The sequence below is a fragment of the Protopterus annectens genome, chromosome 7.part0, assembly GCF_019279795.1.
Source record: "Protopterus annectens isolate FY-2018-M chromosome 7.part0, PAN1.0, whole genome shotgun sequence".
Taxonomy (NCBI): domain Eukaryota; kingdom Metazoa; phylum Chordata; order Ceratodontiformes; family Protopteridae; genus Protopterus; species Protopterus annectens.
Window position 1 is genome coordinate 1,530,803,665 of NC_056739.1, and position 19,348 is coordinate 1,530,823,012.

Genomic DNA, 19,348 nt, shown 5'->3' on the forward strand with positions numbered 1-19,348 from the left:
TTGCCATTAATACTTCTTTCATAGCCCTTATGGTTCCAGGGATATGAACATTTGTTTGACATGTGAGAACATAATTTAATTTTGTCAAAAGGCTTAGACTCCTCCCATTGGAAGTTATATTACAAACTTCCTGAGCTCCATTGGAGTGAATGAGTTAATAGATGTTATGTTGTCCTATCTCGCCTTCATTCTTACTGGTTGGAGCCGTATACTAAAGCTCAAAGTCTTCCACTTGTCTCGTGGCTGAATCCCTATCCCATCATGCACTGGTGTACTTCCCTAGATCTCGTTTGCCGCTAAACAGATTGGAGGTTCTTCCATATTGACCGTGGCTGTTTGGATATTTTACAATTCTTTTTCCTATTTCTTAGTTTTTTCATTAGTGTACCATAGTATAGTTAGATATATACCTATTAGTGTTTCTCTTAAGATATTAGTTATAATGTTTATCCGCTGTTGGATTTGAAATTTGGCTGTCGTTTCTCATCAGGCCTTGTTCCCTATCCCGTACTAATTTTTCAACCCATGTTTAGGGTTCACCCAAGCATTTCCTTTGCGCACTGTTTAATTTAGAAGTGTGTCAAACCTTGGCTTAGTTGTAGTTTTTTCTACTTAGCTTGATAGTTAGCTGAGCTTGTGCCTATTTAAGTTAACTAACTTCCTTCCCTCTGTATTTTCTCTGTGTTGTTTATATATATATATATATATATATATATATATATATATATATATATATATATATATATATATATATACGCGCGCACACACACACACACATACACACAGAGTCTATTACTGTATGCTGTGGTTTTAGATATATACTCAGTGGGTGTGAATTAAGATAGATAATCTTAGTGTAATTCATTTTTTGATACTTGTACACAGTTAAACAATTACCAAACTAGTTGTGTGTTTTTCTCTTAGTCTTTTGCTAAGCATAATGTCCAAGGAACAAAGAGACAAAGCCATCCAGCTTCAAAAAATGCCAAAAATGCTCCGAAAAATGTCCATAACCGACAGACATAGTGTATGTGTTTACTGTCTTGGGGCTATTCATTTACAAGAGACATGTAACTTTTGTCACTCATTTAGCTCGAGGGTTTTACAAGAGAGGAAAAATAAATTAATAGTGAGAGGACTTGTAAAGACCCCTTTCTCTGAGGCTTAGAAAGTCAGAGCACCTCCAGCAAGTCCAAATCACCTTCCTTGATGACTTCTTCAAAATTTGACAGACCTGAAAAAAGACCTTCCTCATCTTCTTCAGGCCATTCAGAGTCCCCAGAGAAGATACCAAAAATAACTTCAGCTCCAAAGAGATCTGGGTCCGAAAAGTCTCCTTCCTCTGTGCCAAAGAACTCATAATTGAGAGAAATACAAAGTCAGAGCCGGTCACCTGAACTGTTACCAGTCTCCCTTACATTGAGATAGTCTATTTTACAAAGATCTGGCTCACCAACCCCTTCCTCTAGGTTCTCCAGTAGCCTTTCAGATGACGATGTGGATAGGGTGGTGTGCAGACTGTTGAAGACGTCGGTGCAGGCAAAACTATCGGCTCCAGTCCTGCCGGTTTTGGAGCCAGCAAAGACCTTTTCATCCACTTCAGTTCCTCCTCTGAGCCAATCTGGAACATTGGAGCCGGAATGCCTGGAGCCGATTGTGATAGATGATTCTGTTCCGAGACCCACTGTGGAGCTTTCGGACCCATTGTCTGCTCGACATCCTCTGTGCTGTCTGAGATGTCTAGGAGCCGAAGCTCTCCGGTTGGGTCCGGAGGGGGACTCAGACCCGAGATTTGTCGGTTCCGAGCTTACCTCTTGGGGCCTCGGCGCGGGTGAGCTCAGCTCCTACATCATCTTCAGAGCCAACTCCCTTGGCTCCGGGGGTTTCCTCTCCTTCCTCAGAACCAGAGGCATCCTCAGATCAGGAGAGAGGGGCTTTCGAGCTGATGAAGTGTGTGCTGTCTTCTCATACAGCTCTACACAAGGGTTTGACATTCTTTCCCCTAAAGCACCGGCTTCTGTCTGTGCACCTCCTCAACCACAGGACAGTGGAGATTCTAGGCCTCAGGGTACCCCATGGTGAACAACATTCCTCTCCAGAATACCCTTGTGAAGAAGGCCTCTGGAAGGGACTTTGCAAGAGGAAGCACATAGACTCCCCAGAGTCTCTTACATCTGACACTGACCTCGAGGACTCAGAAAGGGTTCCCACGGTCACCCTTTAAGGATATCCCCTTAGCAGATATTCTAGAAATCCTTTATCAGAGAGAGGTGACTGGAAGTCCATCAACCCTTCTCAGGAGGAGTCAATGTACTTGAAGGCCTTTGGATCTCACCCTACAGCCACCTGGGTGTCTCCGCCTTTCAACGAACTCATGGAACTAGTTAGTTGAAAGGTGTGGGAGTCTCCAGACACAGTGGAACCAGTCCCTTAGAGGCCTAACAAATTTATTACAGCCCCAGATGACAAACTTTTTCTTTCTAAGGGTGTTCCTGTAGATGCCTTGGTGGTGGCAGCAGCCACCAAGGAGGAACTTTCCGAGACATCCTCATCTGTTCATCCACCAAACAAGGACTCTTATACAATGGACAGCTATGGGAAGCGCATCTTTTCTTCAGCGGCTTTAACTCTCAGATCGCTGAATTACTTGACACATTTTACAAGGCTTCAGAGAGATACCCTAAAGGAGCTAGGAGATGCTCTTCAAGGTTCACTAGCTGCAGAGGCCTCTGATAAGGTAGCCTCTCAGCTGTCCACCTTAAACTCAGTAGTGAACTCCTCCATGAGACTCATCTCATATGCAGTAGATGGAGTGAGTAGGGAAGCAGTTCAGAAGTCTCCCTTAAGGAGACACTCCTGCATGCACCTATGTAACTTTGAAAAACCCTTTAAGTCTACCTTTGGCAATGCCCCTTTCAATGGTTCCTCACTCTTTGGACCAAAATTTAAAGACACACTCACCAGATGTGAGCAGAAAGGAAAAACTCTCTCTGCCATTGGAGTATGTTTTTCCATACCTTCAAGATCATATCCCAAAGGTCAGAAGGGGGGAAAATGTGGTTCAAAAAATCCCAAGGTGTTTTTTTAGGACGCACTTGGTGAATCTTTCTCCAGGGGCAGAGGGGAAGTAATAATGGCCGACACTGTCCTCATGGCAGCGAGGGGTCCGCAAAACCAGGGGGACCACAATTCCTTTCTTGGCAGGTCCTTCCAGCGCTGTTGAAGGGAGGCCCAGCTGTCCACCTCTGGAGGCAGTCTGTGGTCGATTATCTTTGTACCCAGAAGCCTGGCTAGAAATAACAAGAGACAAATGGGTACAAAGCATAATATCCAGAGGTTACTCCATACCATTTTCTCTTCCCATCCCATACATAAGAAACATCCTGGATGTTCCACCCAGTTAAAGGGAGCAAGCAACTATAGAAGTCCAAAAGTTGCTAGACAAAGAGTCATCCAAACAGTCCCCGCAGACCAGATAGGGTCTGGAACTTACTCAAGATTCTTTTTAGTACCAAAAAGAACAGGGAACTGGAGACCCATCTTGGATCTCAGCATATTAAACATATCTGTAAAAAAGACCAAGTTCCAGATGGTGACACTGCAGTTGATTCTTCCCTTTCTAGGGAAAGACAATTGGATGTGCTCTATAGACCTCCAGGATGCATACTACCACATAAAAAAGGATAGGCTATCAAGGGGTCATTTGCACTTCTGGCTGGGAGCCAGCCCTTACCAGTTTCAAGCTCTGCCCTTTGGTCTCACTACAGCCCCCAGAGTGTTCACCAAATGCATGGCAGTAGTCACGGCTCACCTGAGGTGACTAGGATTCCGAGTGTTTCCATATCTAGACTACTGGCTCCTAATTGCCTCTCCCAAGCATCTACTACAGCAAGCAAGAGACACTACCTTACATGTTTGCTCCCACCTGGGAATAACGATAAACTCAGAATGTGCCTTGTTACCATCTCAACATATTATAGGAGCAGATCTAGAGAAACTATGATGGCAAAACTACCTGCAGAAAGTTTTTCTACTCAGATAACAAACTTCCAATCTTCTGTCAAAGACTAGAATGAAGACAAGAACAGTTCTAAAATTCCTAGGAACCATGGCAGCAGCGATAACCCTGGTTCCCTTAGCCCGCATGTACATGAGGGTACTTCAGTGGCTTCTGTTCTCTCAATGTTTTTTACAACAACTTCCCATGTCCCACCAAATCAGGATTACAGAATCTTGCAAGAGAGATCTACGATGGTGGCTTCATTCCAGTCACGTGACGGCAGGTCAACCCTTTTAACTACATCAGCCTGTAGCAACAGTAACCATGAACGCTGCCCAGATTGGGGGGGGGGGCATTATCTGGGGAGGATGGTCCAAGGCACCTGGCAGAAACACGAGGCCCATTTACACATCAATGTCCTAGAGATGAGAGCAGTGCTTTTAGTGTTGCAGGCACTTCAGGACTGTCTTCCGCTAGGAACAATTGCAGTTCAGACAGACATGTCGGTGGTCTGGTACATAAACAAGCAAGGAGGAACCACATCTTACCCCCTTTGTCAAGAGGTGCTCAGAGTATGGCAATGGGCAACATCTTCCCAATGCTTTCTGGTAGCAATGCATATCCCGGAGAAATCCAACGTGATAGTGGACAGACTCAGCAGGGCGATACTGATGCCTCATGAGTGGTCCCTAAAACAAGAGATTGCGAAAAGGATATTCTGAAAATGGGGCCAGCCTTGCTGTGACCTTTTTGCCACCCTCATGCATTCCAAATGCAGCAACTACTTTGCCCTGATTTCCCCCTCCAGGGAGTCACAAAGGGATGCACTTGTACACAATTGGCCCTTGGGACTACTTTATGCATTTCCTCCCTTTCCTCTGATACCCAAAGTCATTCAGAAAGTCAAATCGCTGGGAAGCAAACTGATTCTCATTGCCCCATACTGGTCTCATCAGATTTGGTTCCCCTTCCTCTGACCTCATCTTCAGGAGGAACCATGGGTTCTGGACCCAGTTCCAGACCTTCTGACTCATACGTCCGGAACACCCCATCCTTCTCTCCAAACCCTCAAATTGACAGCATGGCTGCTCCAGTTCCAAATATAGTCAAGCTTCATAATCTCACGCCAGCAGTGAAACGTATACTAATCTTTTCGCATAAGGCCTCAACACGAAAGTTATATCTCGGTAAATGGAGGAAGTTTTCGTACTGGGCTTCAACAAAGAACACTGATTCCTTTTCTACCCCGATCAGCTCTATTCTTGAATTCCTGGCAGAACTATTTCATCAAGGCTCCACTTCAGCTACTCTTAAAGTTCAGTTAGCTGTGATTTCCAGTTTTCATATAAGTGATTTGACCACAAATCTGATGTCACATAGGTTGTGCAAAGTCTTCCTAAAGGGCACTTCCTTGCTAAGACCTTCCGTTAAAGACCCTCTTCCACCTTGGGATTTAAATTTTGTCATATCTCACCTAACCCTTCCTCCCTTTGAGCCGGCATCAACATGTGATCTCAAATTTTTATCATGAAAAACTATTATGCTCATTGCCATCACTTCTGCCAGAAGAGTCTCAGAACTACAAGCTTTATCAATCAAACCTTCCTATATGATCTTCCATAAGGACAGGGCGTCTCTTCGAACTAACCCATCTTTTTTTTGCCAAAAGTATGCTCAAAGACCACTCTAAACCAATCTATTGAGCTGCCATTTTTTTTCCCTAATCATGGCAACAAGGCAGAATATAAGCCCCATCAATTGGATGTGCATAGACAACTACACTTCTGTTTACACAGAACTAAAGACTTCAGGAAATCTGATCAGTTGTTTATATCCTTTTCAGAAGCTAAGAAAGGTATTCCCATTTCTAAGGTCACACTTTTAAACTGGCTTTCAAATTGTATCACCGTTATTTACACTGCTAATAAGAGAGATCTGCCCTTTAGAATCAAAGACCACTCCACAAGGGCTATAGCAACATCATCTGCTTATCAAACTAGACTGCCACTAGACAACATTTGTGCCACTGCTATGCGGGCACGGCCTCAAACCTTTATTACTCATTGCAAAGTAGATTTGACCTCCAGGGGCAGGGCCTCCTTTGGTTCCACTGTCCTAAAGAATGTACTCCCGTGAGCCACCCAGGAGTTATGGTGCTAGGGATGCTGTCCCAACCAGTAAGAATGAAGGCGAGATAGGACAACATAACATAAAGAAGTTATGTACTCACCATAACGTTCCATGTTTGTCATCCATTTTGCCTTCATTCTTACGTCCTTCCCACCTTCCCCCAGCCCAGGGCTTCTGGAGGGCTTACAGGTTTTTCCTTGTGGCAAGGAAGTTCTCTAACTTTCTTTGTTGTCCGTATACTCTATAGAATATCATGTATATAAACTCATTACTGTGGTTATCAACAAACAAGATCTGGGGAGTACACCAGTGCATGATGGCATAGGGATTCAGCCATGAGTCAAGTGAAAGACTTCGAGCTTTAGTTCCGAACCCAACCAGTAAGAATGAAGGCAAGATGGACAACAAACATGGACTATTATGGTGAGTACATAACTTCTTTTTTTACAGAAATGTCCATGGAAAGGTTCAGTGCAAGAGGGCTTTTCTCCTAAACCCTCCCAAAATGCAACAGTTCTGGAGCTGATTATGTATGTAGCAGTTAGACCTCCTAATTGTCCCCATTTTGGAGGAGTGTTCCTATTTTCAGGCCTGATTTACCCCTGCACAAGATGCCTCTATTTTCAGGCTGGATTTACCCCTTCACCCAATTTTCTGAATCCCCTTCATCACGTGATATTTGAAGCCAAGTAGTACACTGAAAAGCAAACTACATGGCCAACAGGCTAGTTGCAGCAATAACTTAAAGAAAAAGTAGACTAGTCTTAATTCTCCCTTTCTCCAAAGCAAAATAAATGACTTTCTGTGGTAAAATTTTGCAATAAAGTTCATTAATGTCTTCAGGTTTCACATTGTCTATTCAAGAATGTGCTTATAGTTTTCCATCATTTTTGTTACTTTGTTATTTAAATGTGTTTCTGAGTATTAGGCATTGGGGAAAAGTTGTGATGTGAAATTGTTCGATCTCGCCGTTTGTTCTTACACACGGGTTCGGAGCCGATCCTCAGCTCTGAGTCGGCCACATCACCAGCTCCGCATCTTCGAGAAAGCTCGAGGCACAGTTCTATCCCATGATCCTCCTGTGCTAACCCTCAGATCTAGTTTGCCGCTAGCAGCAGATCGCATCGTGAGAGGCTCGGGCCAGTATTTTTCATTCTTTATACTATCCTTTTTGAAGTTGTAGTTGTTAAAAGTAGTTAAAAAAAGTAGTTTATTAGTGTGATAGTTTATTAGAGAGAGTGTTTTTCAATAGTTAAAGTAGTTTTAAATAATTTAGTATTTTTTACCTTAGTTAAGGCCTTGTTGTAATTCTGTCAGGACTGACAGTAGGGTTTAAATTGTTAATTTCTGCCTTTAACTTATTTTTCTCTTTTTATATATATAGAGAGATAAGTATTATTCATACTTTTAGAAGTGTTATAGTGTGTTATTATATATGTATATATATATATATATATATATATATATATATATATATACACATATTTACATATAAGTGTGTTGTTAGTAATTTGTTTACTAGGTATATTAGATAGTATGTCTGAAAAAGCCAAGTCAGGCTTTAAAAGGTGTCAGTGTGGACAAAAGATGTCCATAACTGATAACCATTCTTCCTGCGTCTACTGCCTTGGCCCTCTCCACTTGCAGGAAGACTGTTCCATCTGTCATTCCTTCAGTGGAAGGGTCATGCTAGAAAGGCGCAGGAAGTTGGTGGACAGAGGGTTATTAAAACCCGATTTTCAGGAGGCCCTGGATAAGACTGAACAAGTGTCCAAGTCTTCGAAAGGGTCCAAGTCTTCAAGAGTGTCAGAGCCTAAGTCCTCAGCTCCAAGCACCTCTTTTCAGATTCGGACACTGGCTCCAAAGCCCTCTGGGTCGGGCATCAAATGTTTGTCTCTGATCGAGACTCCGGTATTGGAGCTGGTATCGGAGGTACCACCGCATTCAATCCTTTGCTCGGTGACGACTTTGGCCCCTTCGACCCGTTCTTCGAGGCCGCTTTCCGACTCCGATGTGGACCGAGTGGTACAGAAGCTAATGGAGAACTCGGCTCTGTCCAAATTAATCGAAGTTTCGTCCCAATTGGTTTCGAAACTCGAGGCTCTTCCCGCCCCCGAGACAAATCCTCCTCCGAGACCTGTCGAGTCGTCTGAGCCAGGAATCGAAGAGCCGATGATTGTAGAGCCCTCTGTGCTGAAGCCTCCAGTAGCACTATTGGCACCGTTGACCTCGACACCTTCGGAACCAGCTGGGGGGTCTCGTAGCCGACGGTCTTTCCTAGGTTCCGGGGCGGACAGTCGAACAGAACTTTCGGTTCCAACTCTCCCCCTTGGGGCCTCGGCTCAGATCAGCTTGGATCTGTCCTCGGGGTCAGAGCCCATGGTCCCGATTCCGGGGAAACTACCGGCTTCTTCGGAACCGATGGGATCCTCGGGCCGGGGCACCGGTGCCTTCGACATCATGAGGAAGGTCTTGTCTGAACAGACACATATGTCATCGGCATCTTCTTCTCCTCCCCCAAAGGGTCCACGTTCTGCTGCTTAACCTTCGCTTCCTACCAAGCGTCGAGACCCAATGCCTCAGCCAGCCACAGAGGGCACCCCTGGTTCCTCGGATGCCTCCCCAGAAGCCCCCTCTGAGGATGTACCGAGGAAAAGATTGTGCAAGAGGAGGCACATTGATTCCCCACAGGAATCTCTGACATCTGATACCGATTTGGATGAAGCAGAAGGGTCCCCACGGTCCCCCTCTGAAGATGTCCCGTTTGCTGACATTTTGGAAATCTTGAAACAGAGGGGAGACTGGCAGACCCTTGCTCCTTCTGTAGACAAATCGGTATTGCTGAAGGCATTTGGGGCTCAACCTTCTACCTCCTGGGTGACCCTTCCCTTTGACGAACTCATGGACCTGATAGCACGAAGGGCATGGGAGACACCTGATACAGTGGAACCGGTCCCCCGCAGACCCAACAAGTATATCACGGCCCCTCAAGACAAAAGCTTTCTGACTAAAGGAGTGCCAGTGGATACTATGGTGGTGGCGGCATCCACTAAGAAGGAAATGTCCGAATCATCTTCCTCTGTTCATCCTCCTAATGAGGATTCTAGGACGATGGACCAATATGGGAAGTGCGTGTTTAGTTCTGTGACTTTTTCCATGCGATCGCTGAACTACCTTATGCATTTCACGCATCTACAGAGAGATCTCCTCAAGGAACTGGGAGATACTCTCCAGGGCAATACAGATGCTGCTGTCTCCGAGAAAGTGACAGCACACGTTAACACCCTCAACTCCACAGTTAACTCGTCCATGAGGCTCATTTCATATGCAGCCGAAGGTTCGAGTAGGGCGGCAGCCTCAGCAATTGCTCTGAGGAGACAATCCTGGCTGCGCCTATGCTCCTTTGCGGAAGCCTTCAAGTCTTCCTTTGCCTAATGCCCCTTTTGATGGTGCCTCACTGTTTGGTCCCAACGTAAAGGAGACTCTCACTAGGTGCGAGCAAGAAGGGAAGACCCTGTCTGCCATAGGGGACCGTTTTTCCGCCCTATCTAGACCATACCCAAAGGGCAAAGAGGCGGAAAAATGTGGTTCCGAAAGACTCGGGGATCCTTTCAGCCCACACAGAGTGATGCCCCCTCCAGAGGCAGAGGAGGGGGAAGAAATGGAAGACGCCATCCAGGCGGCAGAGGGGGTCCGCAGAATCAGGGCGACAGAGATACTTTCTCTGGGAAGCCCTTTCAGCACTCCTGAGTGCATGCCCGGCTGTCCTACTCTGGAGGCAGTCGGGGGTAGTTTGGCTTTATACTCAGTGGCCTGGCTAAATCGTACATCGGATTCCTAGGTAAAACACATAGTTACCAGAGGCTACACTATTCCATTTATAAAAATTCCACCTGCCCCCAAAAAGCTCCCAGATGTTCCACCCAGTCTGCGAGACCAGGCAGCCGTAGAAATAAAAAGGCTGCTCAAAAACAGAGTCATCCAACCAGTCCCGGCGGACCAGAAAGAATCCAGAACTTACTCAAGGTTCTTTTTAGTTCCAAAGAAAACAGGGGACTGGTGGCCAATTTTGGACCTCAGCAGACTCAACACTTTCGTGAAAAAGGAAAAGTTCTGGATGGTCACTCTACAGTCGATCCTTCCTTTCCTACAGGACGGCGACTGGATGTGCTCTATAGATCTCAAAGACGCATACTACCATATCAAGATGGCCAGAGCGTCCAGAGATCACCTGCGCTTCCGGCTGGGAGCCAGTCGCTTCCAGTTTCGTGCTCTGCCCTTTGGCCTCACCTCAGCCCCCAGGGTGTTCACCAAATGCATGGCAGTAGTAGCGTCTCACTTGAGACAAATGGGATTTCGTGTGTTTCCTTACCTAGACAACTGGCTCCTGTCCGCCACCACCGAGTATCGTCTTGTGCAAGCCAGGGATTACACCATCAACCTTTGCTCCTCTCTGGGCATAACAGTCAATTTTGGAAAATCTGTCTTATCGCCCTCACAGCGTATCTCATTTATAGGGGCAGAGTTAGACACTTCCCTGGCTCGAATCAGTCTCCCCCCACTAAGAATATCAGCCCTCAGAAATCAAATTTCTATCCTTCAGAGCAAGAGAGTCCCTGCTCAACAAATCTTGAGAGTACTAGGAATGATGTTAGCCGCTCTTATCGTAGTTCCCCTAGGCAGGATGCATATGAGGATCCTTCAATGGATGCTGTTCACTCAGTGGTCGTACCTACAGCTTCCACTATCTCACGAGATCTTAATCACGAACTCCTGCAAACAGGATCTCCTATGGTGGATGCACAGTCAGGACCTAACAGTAGGCCGACCGTTTGTGTTGCCCAGTCCTATAGCTACTTTAACCACGGATGCTTCCCTGATAGGGTGGGGGGGGACTTTTTCAGGGAAGAACAGTCCAAGGTCAATGGTCCAACTTGGAGTACAACCTGCACATCAATGTCCTAGAGCTGAGGGCAGTGTTTCTTGCGTTGCAACACTTTCACAAGTCCTTACATCTGGGAACAGTGACAGTTCAGATGGACAACATGTCAGTAGTCTGGTACATAAACAAACAAGGAGGAACCAGGTCTTATCCATTGTGCAGAGAGGCCCTCAGGATTTGGCAATGGGCTGTGTCTACCAGACGCTTTCTGATAGCAATGCACATCCCGGGGACATCCAACATCATTGCGGACAGGTTGAGCAGAGCCATCCTGTTGCCCCACGAGTGGTCCCTCAAATCTCAAGTCGCGGAAAAGATTTTCCGCAGATGGGGCCAGCCTTGCTGCGACCTATTTGCATCCCCATTGAATGTCAAATGCAGAAGCTACTTTGCCCTACTACCCCCTCCGGGTGGTGCCCCCAGGGATGCACTTGTGCACGATTGGCCCCCGGGTCTCCTTTACGCTTTTCCCCCTGTTCCGCTAATTCCCAAATTCCTGCAGAAAGCCAAATGTCTGGAAAGGACCATAATTCTGATAGCCCCATTCTGGCCTCGACAAATCTGGTTCCCCTTCCTTCAAACTCATCAGGTGGAGGAACCGTGGATTCTGGACCCAGTGCCAGATCTGTTGATGCACTCGTCGGGAGTTCCTCACACATCTCTCAAGTCCCTCAAACTGACAGCTTGGCTGCTCCGCTTCCCATCTAAGCCAGGTCAGATTTATTATCCCCTGCAGTACAACACATAATTGTATCTTCCCACAAGCCATCCACAAGGAAGCTATACAACAGCAAATGAAAACGTTTTGCGTACTGGGCCTCGCAGCAGGGTATAGATCCGTCAGGGGCTCCAGTACACAAGATATTAGAGTTTCTTTTGACACTTTTTCATGAAGGAGCATCGACTTCCACGATAAGGGTACAACTTGCGGCTATATCTAATTTTCATGTTGGTCAGGGAGATAGTTCCCTCATGTCCCACAGACTTTGCAAAGCCTTTACGAAAGGTGCCTTTCACCTCCGTCCCCCCTTTCGTAATCCAGTGGCCCCATGGAATCTTAACCTGATGTTATCACAGCTCATGTTGCCCCCATTCGAACCAGCCACCACAACCCTTCTTAAATTTTTATCCTGGAAGACACTTTTTCTGGTTGCCATCACTTCCGCCCGGAGGGTTTCAGAGTTGCAAGCGTTATCTGTCCGGCCCCCATATATGATATTTCATCCAGATAGGGTAACATTGCGCACCAATCCATCCTTCCTTCCAAAGATTTGTTCGTTCCAAAATATTAATCAATCGATTGAACTACCCACCTTCTTCAAAAATCACTCCAGTAAGTTGGAATACATGCTGCACAAATTAGACGTCCACAGGCAGCTGAGATTTTACTTAGGACGAAGGAATACAGAAAGTCAGACCAACTGTTTGTATCATATGCTGACCAAAGGAAGGGAAAGGTCGTAACAAGTTACTTTATCCAAATGGCTCTCAGACTGTATAAATTTCATATATTCAGAATCAAAGCAACAACTCCCCTTTAAACCCAAGGTTCATTCTACGAGGGCGATTGCTACTTCTTTAGCCCATACTGCCCGCTTACCATTAGATACCATTTGTGCGGCGGCAACTTGGGTGAAACCACATACTTTCATCGCTCACTACAAATTAGATAAAAACTCCAGAGACAGGGCGACGTTTGGTTCCACTGTTCTCAGGAATGTTCTCTCGTGAGCCACCCAGGATAAAGGAGCTAGGGACGCTACCCGTGTGTAAGAACAAAGGGCGTGATCGAACAATTTCACATAAAGAAGTTATGTTCTTACCATAACGTTCCATGTGAATTGTTCATCTCGCCTTTGTTCTTACATTCCCCCCCCTCCATCCCCCGTCCTGCGTTCTCGAAGAACGGGGAAGACTGCATTCGGGTTCAGTCTTCTCTAGGTATTGTTATTCTTGAGCTTCCTAGTGTACATCAGGGATGGCATCTATTCTCGTCTATTGATGACAGAGTATCAGACAGTGTGGTTGTGTTTTTTTCTATGCACTTAGGGCGCAGTAACTAGTGGGATTCTTCTGGTGTTAGCAAACTAGATCTGAGGGTTAGCACAGGAGGATCATGGGATAGAACTGTGCCTCGAGCTTTCTCGAAGATGCGGAGCTGGTGATGTGGCCGACTCGGAGCCGAGGATCGGCTCCGAACCCGTGTGTAAGAACAAAGGCGAGATGAACAATTCACATGGAACGTTATGGTAAGAACATAACTTCTTCTTTTTTTATTTTCCTTGGACAGGAATGTTCCTATATGCTTTTCCACTCTTTCCACAAATGTCCGGGGTCTTATAAAGCTTCAGAAGGACTCTTCCAAGATCATTGTGGTGACTTCATTCTAGCTCAAGCAGCAGCAGTGGTTCTTCATTCTTTGGAAAGTAGCCAAGGGCAGTTACCAAATGCTTCCTCACACACTGGACATGCTCTCACATGATAAAGACCCCAAACAACCACAAGTACTGCCTGTATGATAGGTGCCTAAAAGGTGGTATAATTCTATTTTCTGAGGATTGCAGCAGGTTTAAATTAGACAAGAAAACCTAGTACTAGAAAATAGGGTATTAGTAAATAAAATGATTTTCTGGTTGGTGCCAGCACAAGAACCTGGTGCCTCATATTTGGGATCTTAATATTGTCCTGGAAAAGCTGACTCTTGCCCTATTCAAACCAGCTCATCAAACTGGCTTGAGGTTCTTTCCATGGAAAGCAGTGTTACTGATTGCTGTGACCTCTGCAAGAAGAGTTGCAGGCTCTTATGATGAGCCAACCTTATCTAATTTTTCACAGTGATAAGGTTTCTTAAGAACTAATCCTTCACTTATGCCTAAGGTGGTGTCCGAGTTTAAGCCAAGCCATCCATCTCATTGTCTTCCTTCCAGAACCTAAACATGAAGGAGAAAGGATACTGTATACCTTGGATGTCCGTAGACAACTCAAATACTACCTTGACACTACAAAATCTTTCAGGATTTCTGATAAGTTAATTTATTGCAAATATAAGAAGAAAGGGCAACCTTTGTCAGAGCAGACCATTTCCCAGTGGTTGTCCCTTTGATATTCCTTTTTGTTATACCCACCACGACAAGTCAATTCCAGATGGTGTCAAGACTCCCATTCTATTAGGGCTTTGGCTTCATCTGTTAAGTTTTGTAAAAGGTTGGATTCTGGAAGTATTCTAGAAGCAACAACTTAGTCCTCTGTACAGACCTTTTATAATTCAGTACAAACTAGATTCCTTCTAGGTCTAGGAACATTCTCCAGGGACTCCTGGACCCTCATCCATCCTCTTCCCAGTCATTGTAGGCTATATTAGTCTATCCATATAGCTTAGGCTACTTCAGCAGTGATCAGTATATTGAACATTGTACAGTTGTGTAAGTAAATTTAGCATAATAGCAGATGTTTAAATGATCACTGTTGCAGTAGCTGCTCTCTCTCCCTCCAGTTCCACTTATTTGTGCATTTTTTTCTTGCCAGGGTAAGGACCTTTGTGTTTATTTTCCTGGCATTGACCTTGTCAGAGCTTTAGCCTCACTCTTATCAGTTGGCATGAAAGCTCTGAAGGACTTAACACCCAAACTACTCTTTTTCTTCCATTCCGCTCAAGCTGACTGAGCACATGGAAGGTTCCCTCAAAGCTTTAGAAGCTGGTCGGCTGTTATATTAATAGTAGGATATAATCCATATAGCTAAGGTTATTGCAGCAGTGACCATTCAAACATTTACTGTTATGGTAAGTTTACTTGCACAACCATACCTTTCACGCAATCCGTTTTCCATATTAAGTTTAAAATAGTATTATTTGCTGGTGTGTTAAGTTTACAGTATGAAATACTGCTGTATAAAAATAGTGGCCATTCTGATAACGCATTATTCTTCCTCTTGTGTTTTCAGCACTTTGCCGTTCAGATGATGATAACACCAAGCGATGCACTGCAAATGGTGTCAGAGAGTCAGAAAGTGGATACTCTGGGATTGTAGAAGACCATGTGGAGTACAAACCTCAGTCTTACTTGGAGGCTATTCGAAGTGGGCTAGCTGATCCAGTTCCTGAAAATCCTGTAGTAGATAGCCATCAGCTTTGTCCTTATGCTGCAGCTGGACATTGCCACTATGGTGATACCTGTCTTTATCTCCATGGAGATGTGTGTGACATATGCCAATTGATGGTGCTTCATCCCTTTGTCCCAGAGCAAAGGAAAATGCATAAGAAGGTAAGAGAATAAAAATCAGTGCAACAGTGTTGTATCAGCAGTGTGTCTGCTTCTTGGGTCGTCACAACACTTAGCACTTAAATGTAATTCATTGCATGTAACATGCTGTAATCAGTAACATTTCAGAGTGGAGAAAGCCATGTAAAGGAGACAACATTACAAATACTTGTGATTTAGATGTATGTAGCACTTTACAAAATGTAATGCCCCTCTCTTCTGTGTTGTGGAATGTAATGCCCCTCTCTTCTGTGTTGTGGAAAGCAGCCTCAGACTTTTTTTTTCTTTTTCTTTTTCTTTATCATAGAACTCCCCAGCTCTCAACAAATGCCCACAGTTATGACCTCTGTGATTCCTTTTATTTCTTTTAAGGCCATCTTTCTGTAGTAAGATTTTCCTGTCAATCTGCATCTTATTTTCTTGCATCTTGTACATCTCATCTCCTTTTGTATTCTTGTTAGTTCTCTTCATTCTTCTCACCAACTCTACTTTATTTTCTATGGTGTCTGTACTTTCTTTTGCATTGCCTGACTGATGAACTCCTTCCTTTGTTTCCATTCACTTCTTTTTGCCTTCCTTGTCCATCTTGCAACATTCAGGATTCACTTGGCTACTACGGGTGAATGTTACTAAGCCAGCTGTTTGCCATTTTGGCAAAGCATCCCTTCCCTAGCAAAGGCACTTCTTACTTAGAAGTAGACTGTGGGGAAAAATGGTGAGGAAAGAGTATGTCAGTAGTTACCTGACCTGCAGTGAGGACTGGCAATATGGCACCATGTTTCACAGTATAGCCATAACATAGTAAGGTGACATGGGTCATAGAATGTGCATATGACGTTCTAGTACCCATTACTGTTGCACGCTGTTTTTTGAGGTGTGGATTAAATCATTTAAAAAATGGTTGGCATTAGTGTAATAGATCAGCTAGCCATAACTCATCCACATACCTTCTGTTTAGGAATACCAAAATGAGTTATCATGCTCCTTGGTGTAACAGAATTGGGCCCTGAATAGCAACCCAGGTCTTTAGAGTTTCAGTGGCAGCCTTGGCACTGGAGGAGCTGGATGGAATGAGGGAGGAATGAAGAGGCAGAGTCGTATCAGTCGGATTGGGGAAGGGTATATGTTTCGGCGCACGTGATAAAATCACTGGTGGTCATGCGGAGGTGTTGTCTACAGGGGTGAATGGGCAAATATTTTGCTAAATCCATTGCAGTCCACCCCTTGGACTCTACAGGCATGCGGGGAAAATTGGTAAGGCTAAGACTAAAACCCATCCATCTGTGAATTTGATGGTTCTACTCCTGGTTTGTTCAGTCCTAGATCCAAGAGGAAATGAGAGACATGCCAGAGGAAAGAATGAATCATTTGGTTGGCAGAGGGAGCTAATAATCAGTGGAGAGCAGTTCAAAAAGAGAACCAAAAAAAAAAGCCAGAATGAGTTATATAATCTGCCCTTCTTTAATTGCAGCCCTTCCCCTTTACAACCATAATTAAGCATAGATGCAGTAGTGCTTTAAAGAAAAGCCCTGCATTTCACAAAGGAGCAATTGCATATGCTGTTTATTTTGATAAAGGTTTTAGTCTGCCACTGTGTTACTGGTTACTATTCATAATGTAGTGGTTCTGCTTTTGGAATTGTTCTCCTGTATAAACACAGGTTTACATTGTGTGTGTGTGTGTGTGTGTGTGTGTGTGTGTGTGTGTGTGTGTGTGTGTGTGTGTGTGTGTGTGTGTTTGCACTTTGTTGACCATAGTCCACTAGGCCAGTGACCTCTTTTCAAGGACACCAGAGGTGGTATTCTTACTGACTACAGAAAATGTGGCCAGGGCACCAGGGAATTTCATTTCTCTGTTTACCATGTGCCGTGGGATCTTTTATGTCTACCTGAGCTACCACAAACCCAGGCGATTAAGGCTTCAGTTTAACATTTCATCAGAAAGACTGACTGTTGTCTATTTCTTCTTGGTATTATGGACTGTCACTTTTACACAGCCTGTATATCCTGGAGTTGTATAAAGGAATACTAAAGACAGTGCAAATATGATTAAAACTGCTTTATTATATTAAATTGCAAAGTACAACAGAATTTGATTTTGCATATACTATATACTTCAGTTTACACTGAGTGGACTAGAACCTCCTGCTGTGGGCACTGTCTCTTGTGTACAGTTTACAGCCAGAAGATGCAAAAGTATTGTACACAGCAAATACAAAAACGTGTACATGTAGGTTTATACAAATAGCTCATATGCTGACAGAATCCACTTTTACTAGTGATTATGAACATTTAAGTGGTTGCTTTTATTGGTCCTGATATTCAGTCTTCCTCTCAAGTCACTACCTGATGACCCAATGATTTTCTTAATAAGTTCCTTATTTTCCAAATTGGTCCTCCACAGTGATTTTCTGTTCTATTGTAATAACTCTTCTAGTGAGTCTTTCACTGATTTTCTCATTCACGCCCTCCTTCTGACTTTCCTTTGAGTGTCCACAACTGTTTGTATTTACTTTTATATTCAATACTCCCACTGAACAGTTCATACAATACAAGGAAAGATAGAGCTAATATAAAATGTCAGTGCTAGAGCCAACTTTTACCAAATGCTACTTGTCGAGGAGTAGTATTAACAACAGTAAGATAATTGTGTCTTGCATTGTGATGGAGCACAGCTGCATGGTCTGATTTTTGTAAACAGTCCACACAGATGTGAGGAAGCATGGTTTTGGCAAGCAGTTGTTATTTCTAGACATTTCAAAACATATTTACAAAGACCTAAATGAACATAATACCTTTGTTTATAATCACCTCAGGCTGCTATTGATTGTTTACAAACTGCAGCCTGTCATATTAATCACAGTATCATATTCTGTAAAATTACCGTAGTCATATAGTGCTTTTAACTAAGCAACAGAAGTCATACTCTGTCATGCATCCCAGATTTGTATGGTGTAATCCAGTCGAATAGAGTAGCATATTGTTATAGTGTGTGTTCATTATTAATAGCTGTTTCACTCGTACAGCAGAAGTAAGCAAAATAAAGCAAATGCCACATCCTGCAGAGTGTCATGTTCTGTGTTTACAGTTTGTTACACATAATACGCATGCTTTGCTTTTGAAACACTTGCTAATTACTCAAAGCACTTAATAACTAAATCATAAAAAAATTGTGATATAGTCACAGTTTCCAAAGGAGTTAAACTTCTTGCAACACTTAAGGACAGCTTATACTGTGGGTAGCACAGAGAATGAGTAAATTAATACTTCATTGCTTTATTAAGTGAAGTAGTAATCTTACAGAAAATATATAATGTTGGTGCAAATCTTTTATCCAGTTACCATGCTTCTGTTTTGTTTATCTGTCTAGGTACTGGCTTGACCTTTTAAATACAAAGTCTATAAATTATTCTGTCTTTTCAAATCAGGCCACCCCTTGGCCTTAATTGCAAGGGGTCCCAGTGTTATATTCCACCCCTTTTGCAAAGGAGCCTAATGTATGTAATGATGTGTCATCAACTTTGCAAACAAATTGCTGTTATATTTGCCAATCTAATTAATGACATTATAACAAAATTTATTTTGATTACAGTCCACCCCTAGAAATGAAGTGATGTTTTGATAAAACTCTGCAAGTATTTTTAAAAATGCACTTCTATTTACTAATGTACTCTTAGATGCTGGGACTGCTGCACAACAAATAAAGAGCAGAAATGCTTTTGATCCTCTTCATTCTGTCGGATTTGACATATAGGTCCTCTAGCCACTGCTCATATATGATATGGAAGAGAGAGAGAGAGAGAGAGAGAGTGCTCCAGCCTCAAGCTCATTTAAGAATTATCCCTTCCCATAAATCCTCTGTCCCCATAGCTACCTTAGATCTCATTTACCCCCTTTGTGAAAGCAATGCAGTATTGGTAGCCGGCAGTGCTGTACCTCATATTTGACTTTATTCAGCCTTTGGTGACAGATTTTGTCCATTCAGCCTCACAGTAAGACGTTGTCCTGTTCGATTCTC

The 19,348-nt window shown here is 43.8% G+C and overlaps 1 protein-coding gene across 1 annotated transcript in view; it reads left to right on the forward strand.

Moving 5' to 3' along the window:
* MKRN2 (makorin ring finger protein 2) overlaps nt 1-19,348 on the forward strand; it is a 382,638-nt gene that overhangs the window by 167,963 nt on the left and 195,327 nt on the right. The window contains exon 4 of the mRNA XM_044076413.1: nt 15,015-15,334. Within this exon, the coding sequence (XP_043932348.1) occupies nt 15,015-15,334 (320 nt within the window). The remainder of the gene's footprint in view (nt 1-15,014; nt 15,335-19,348) is intronic.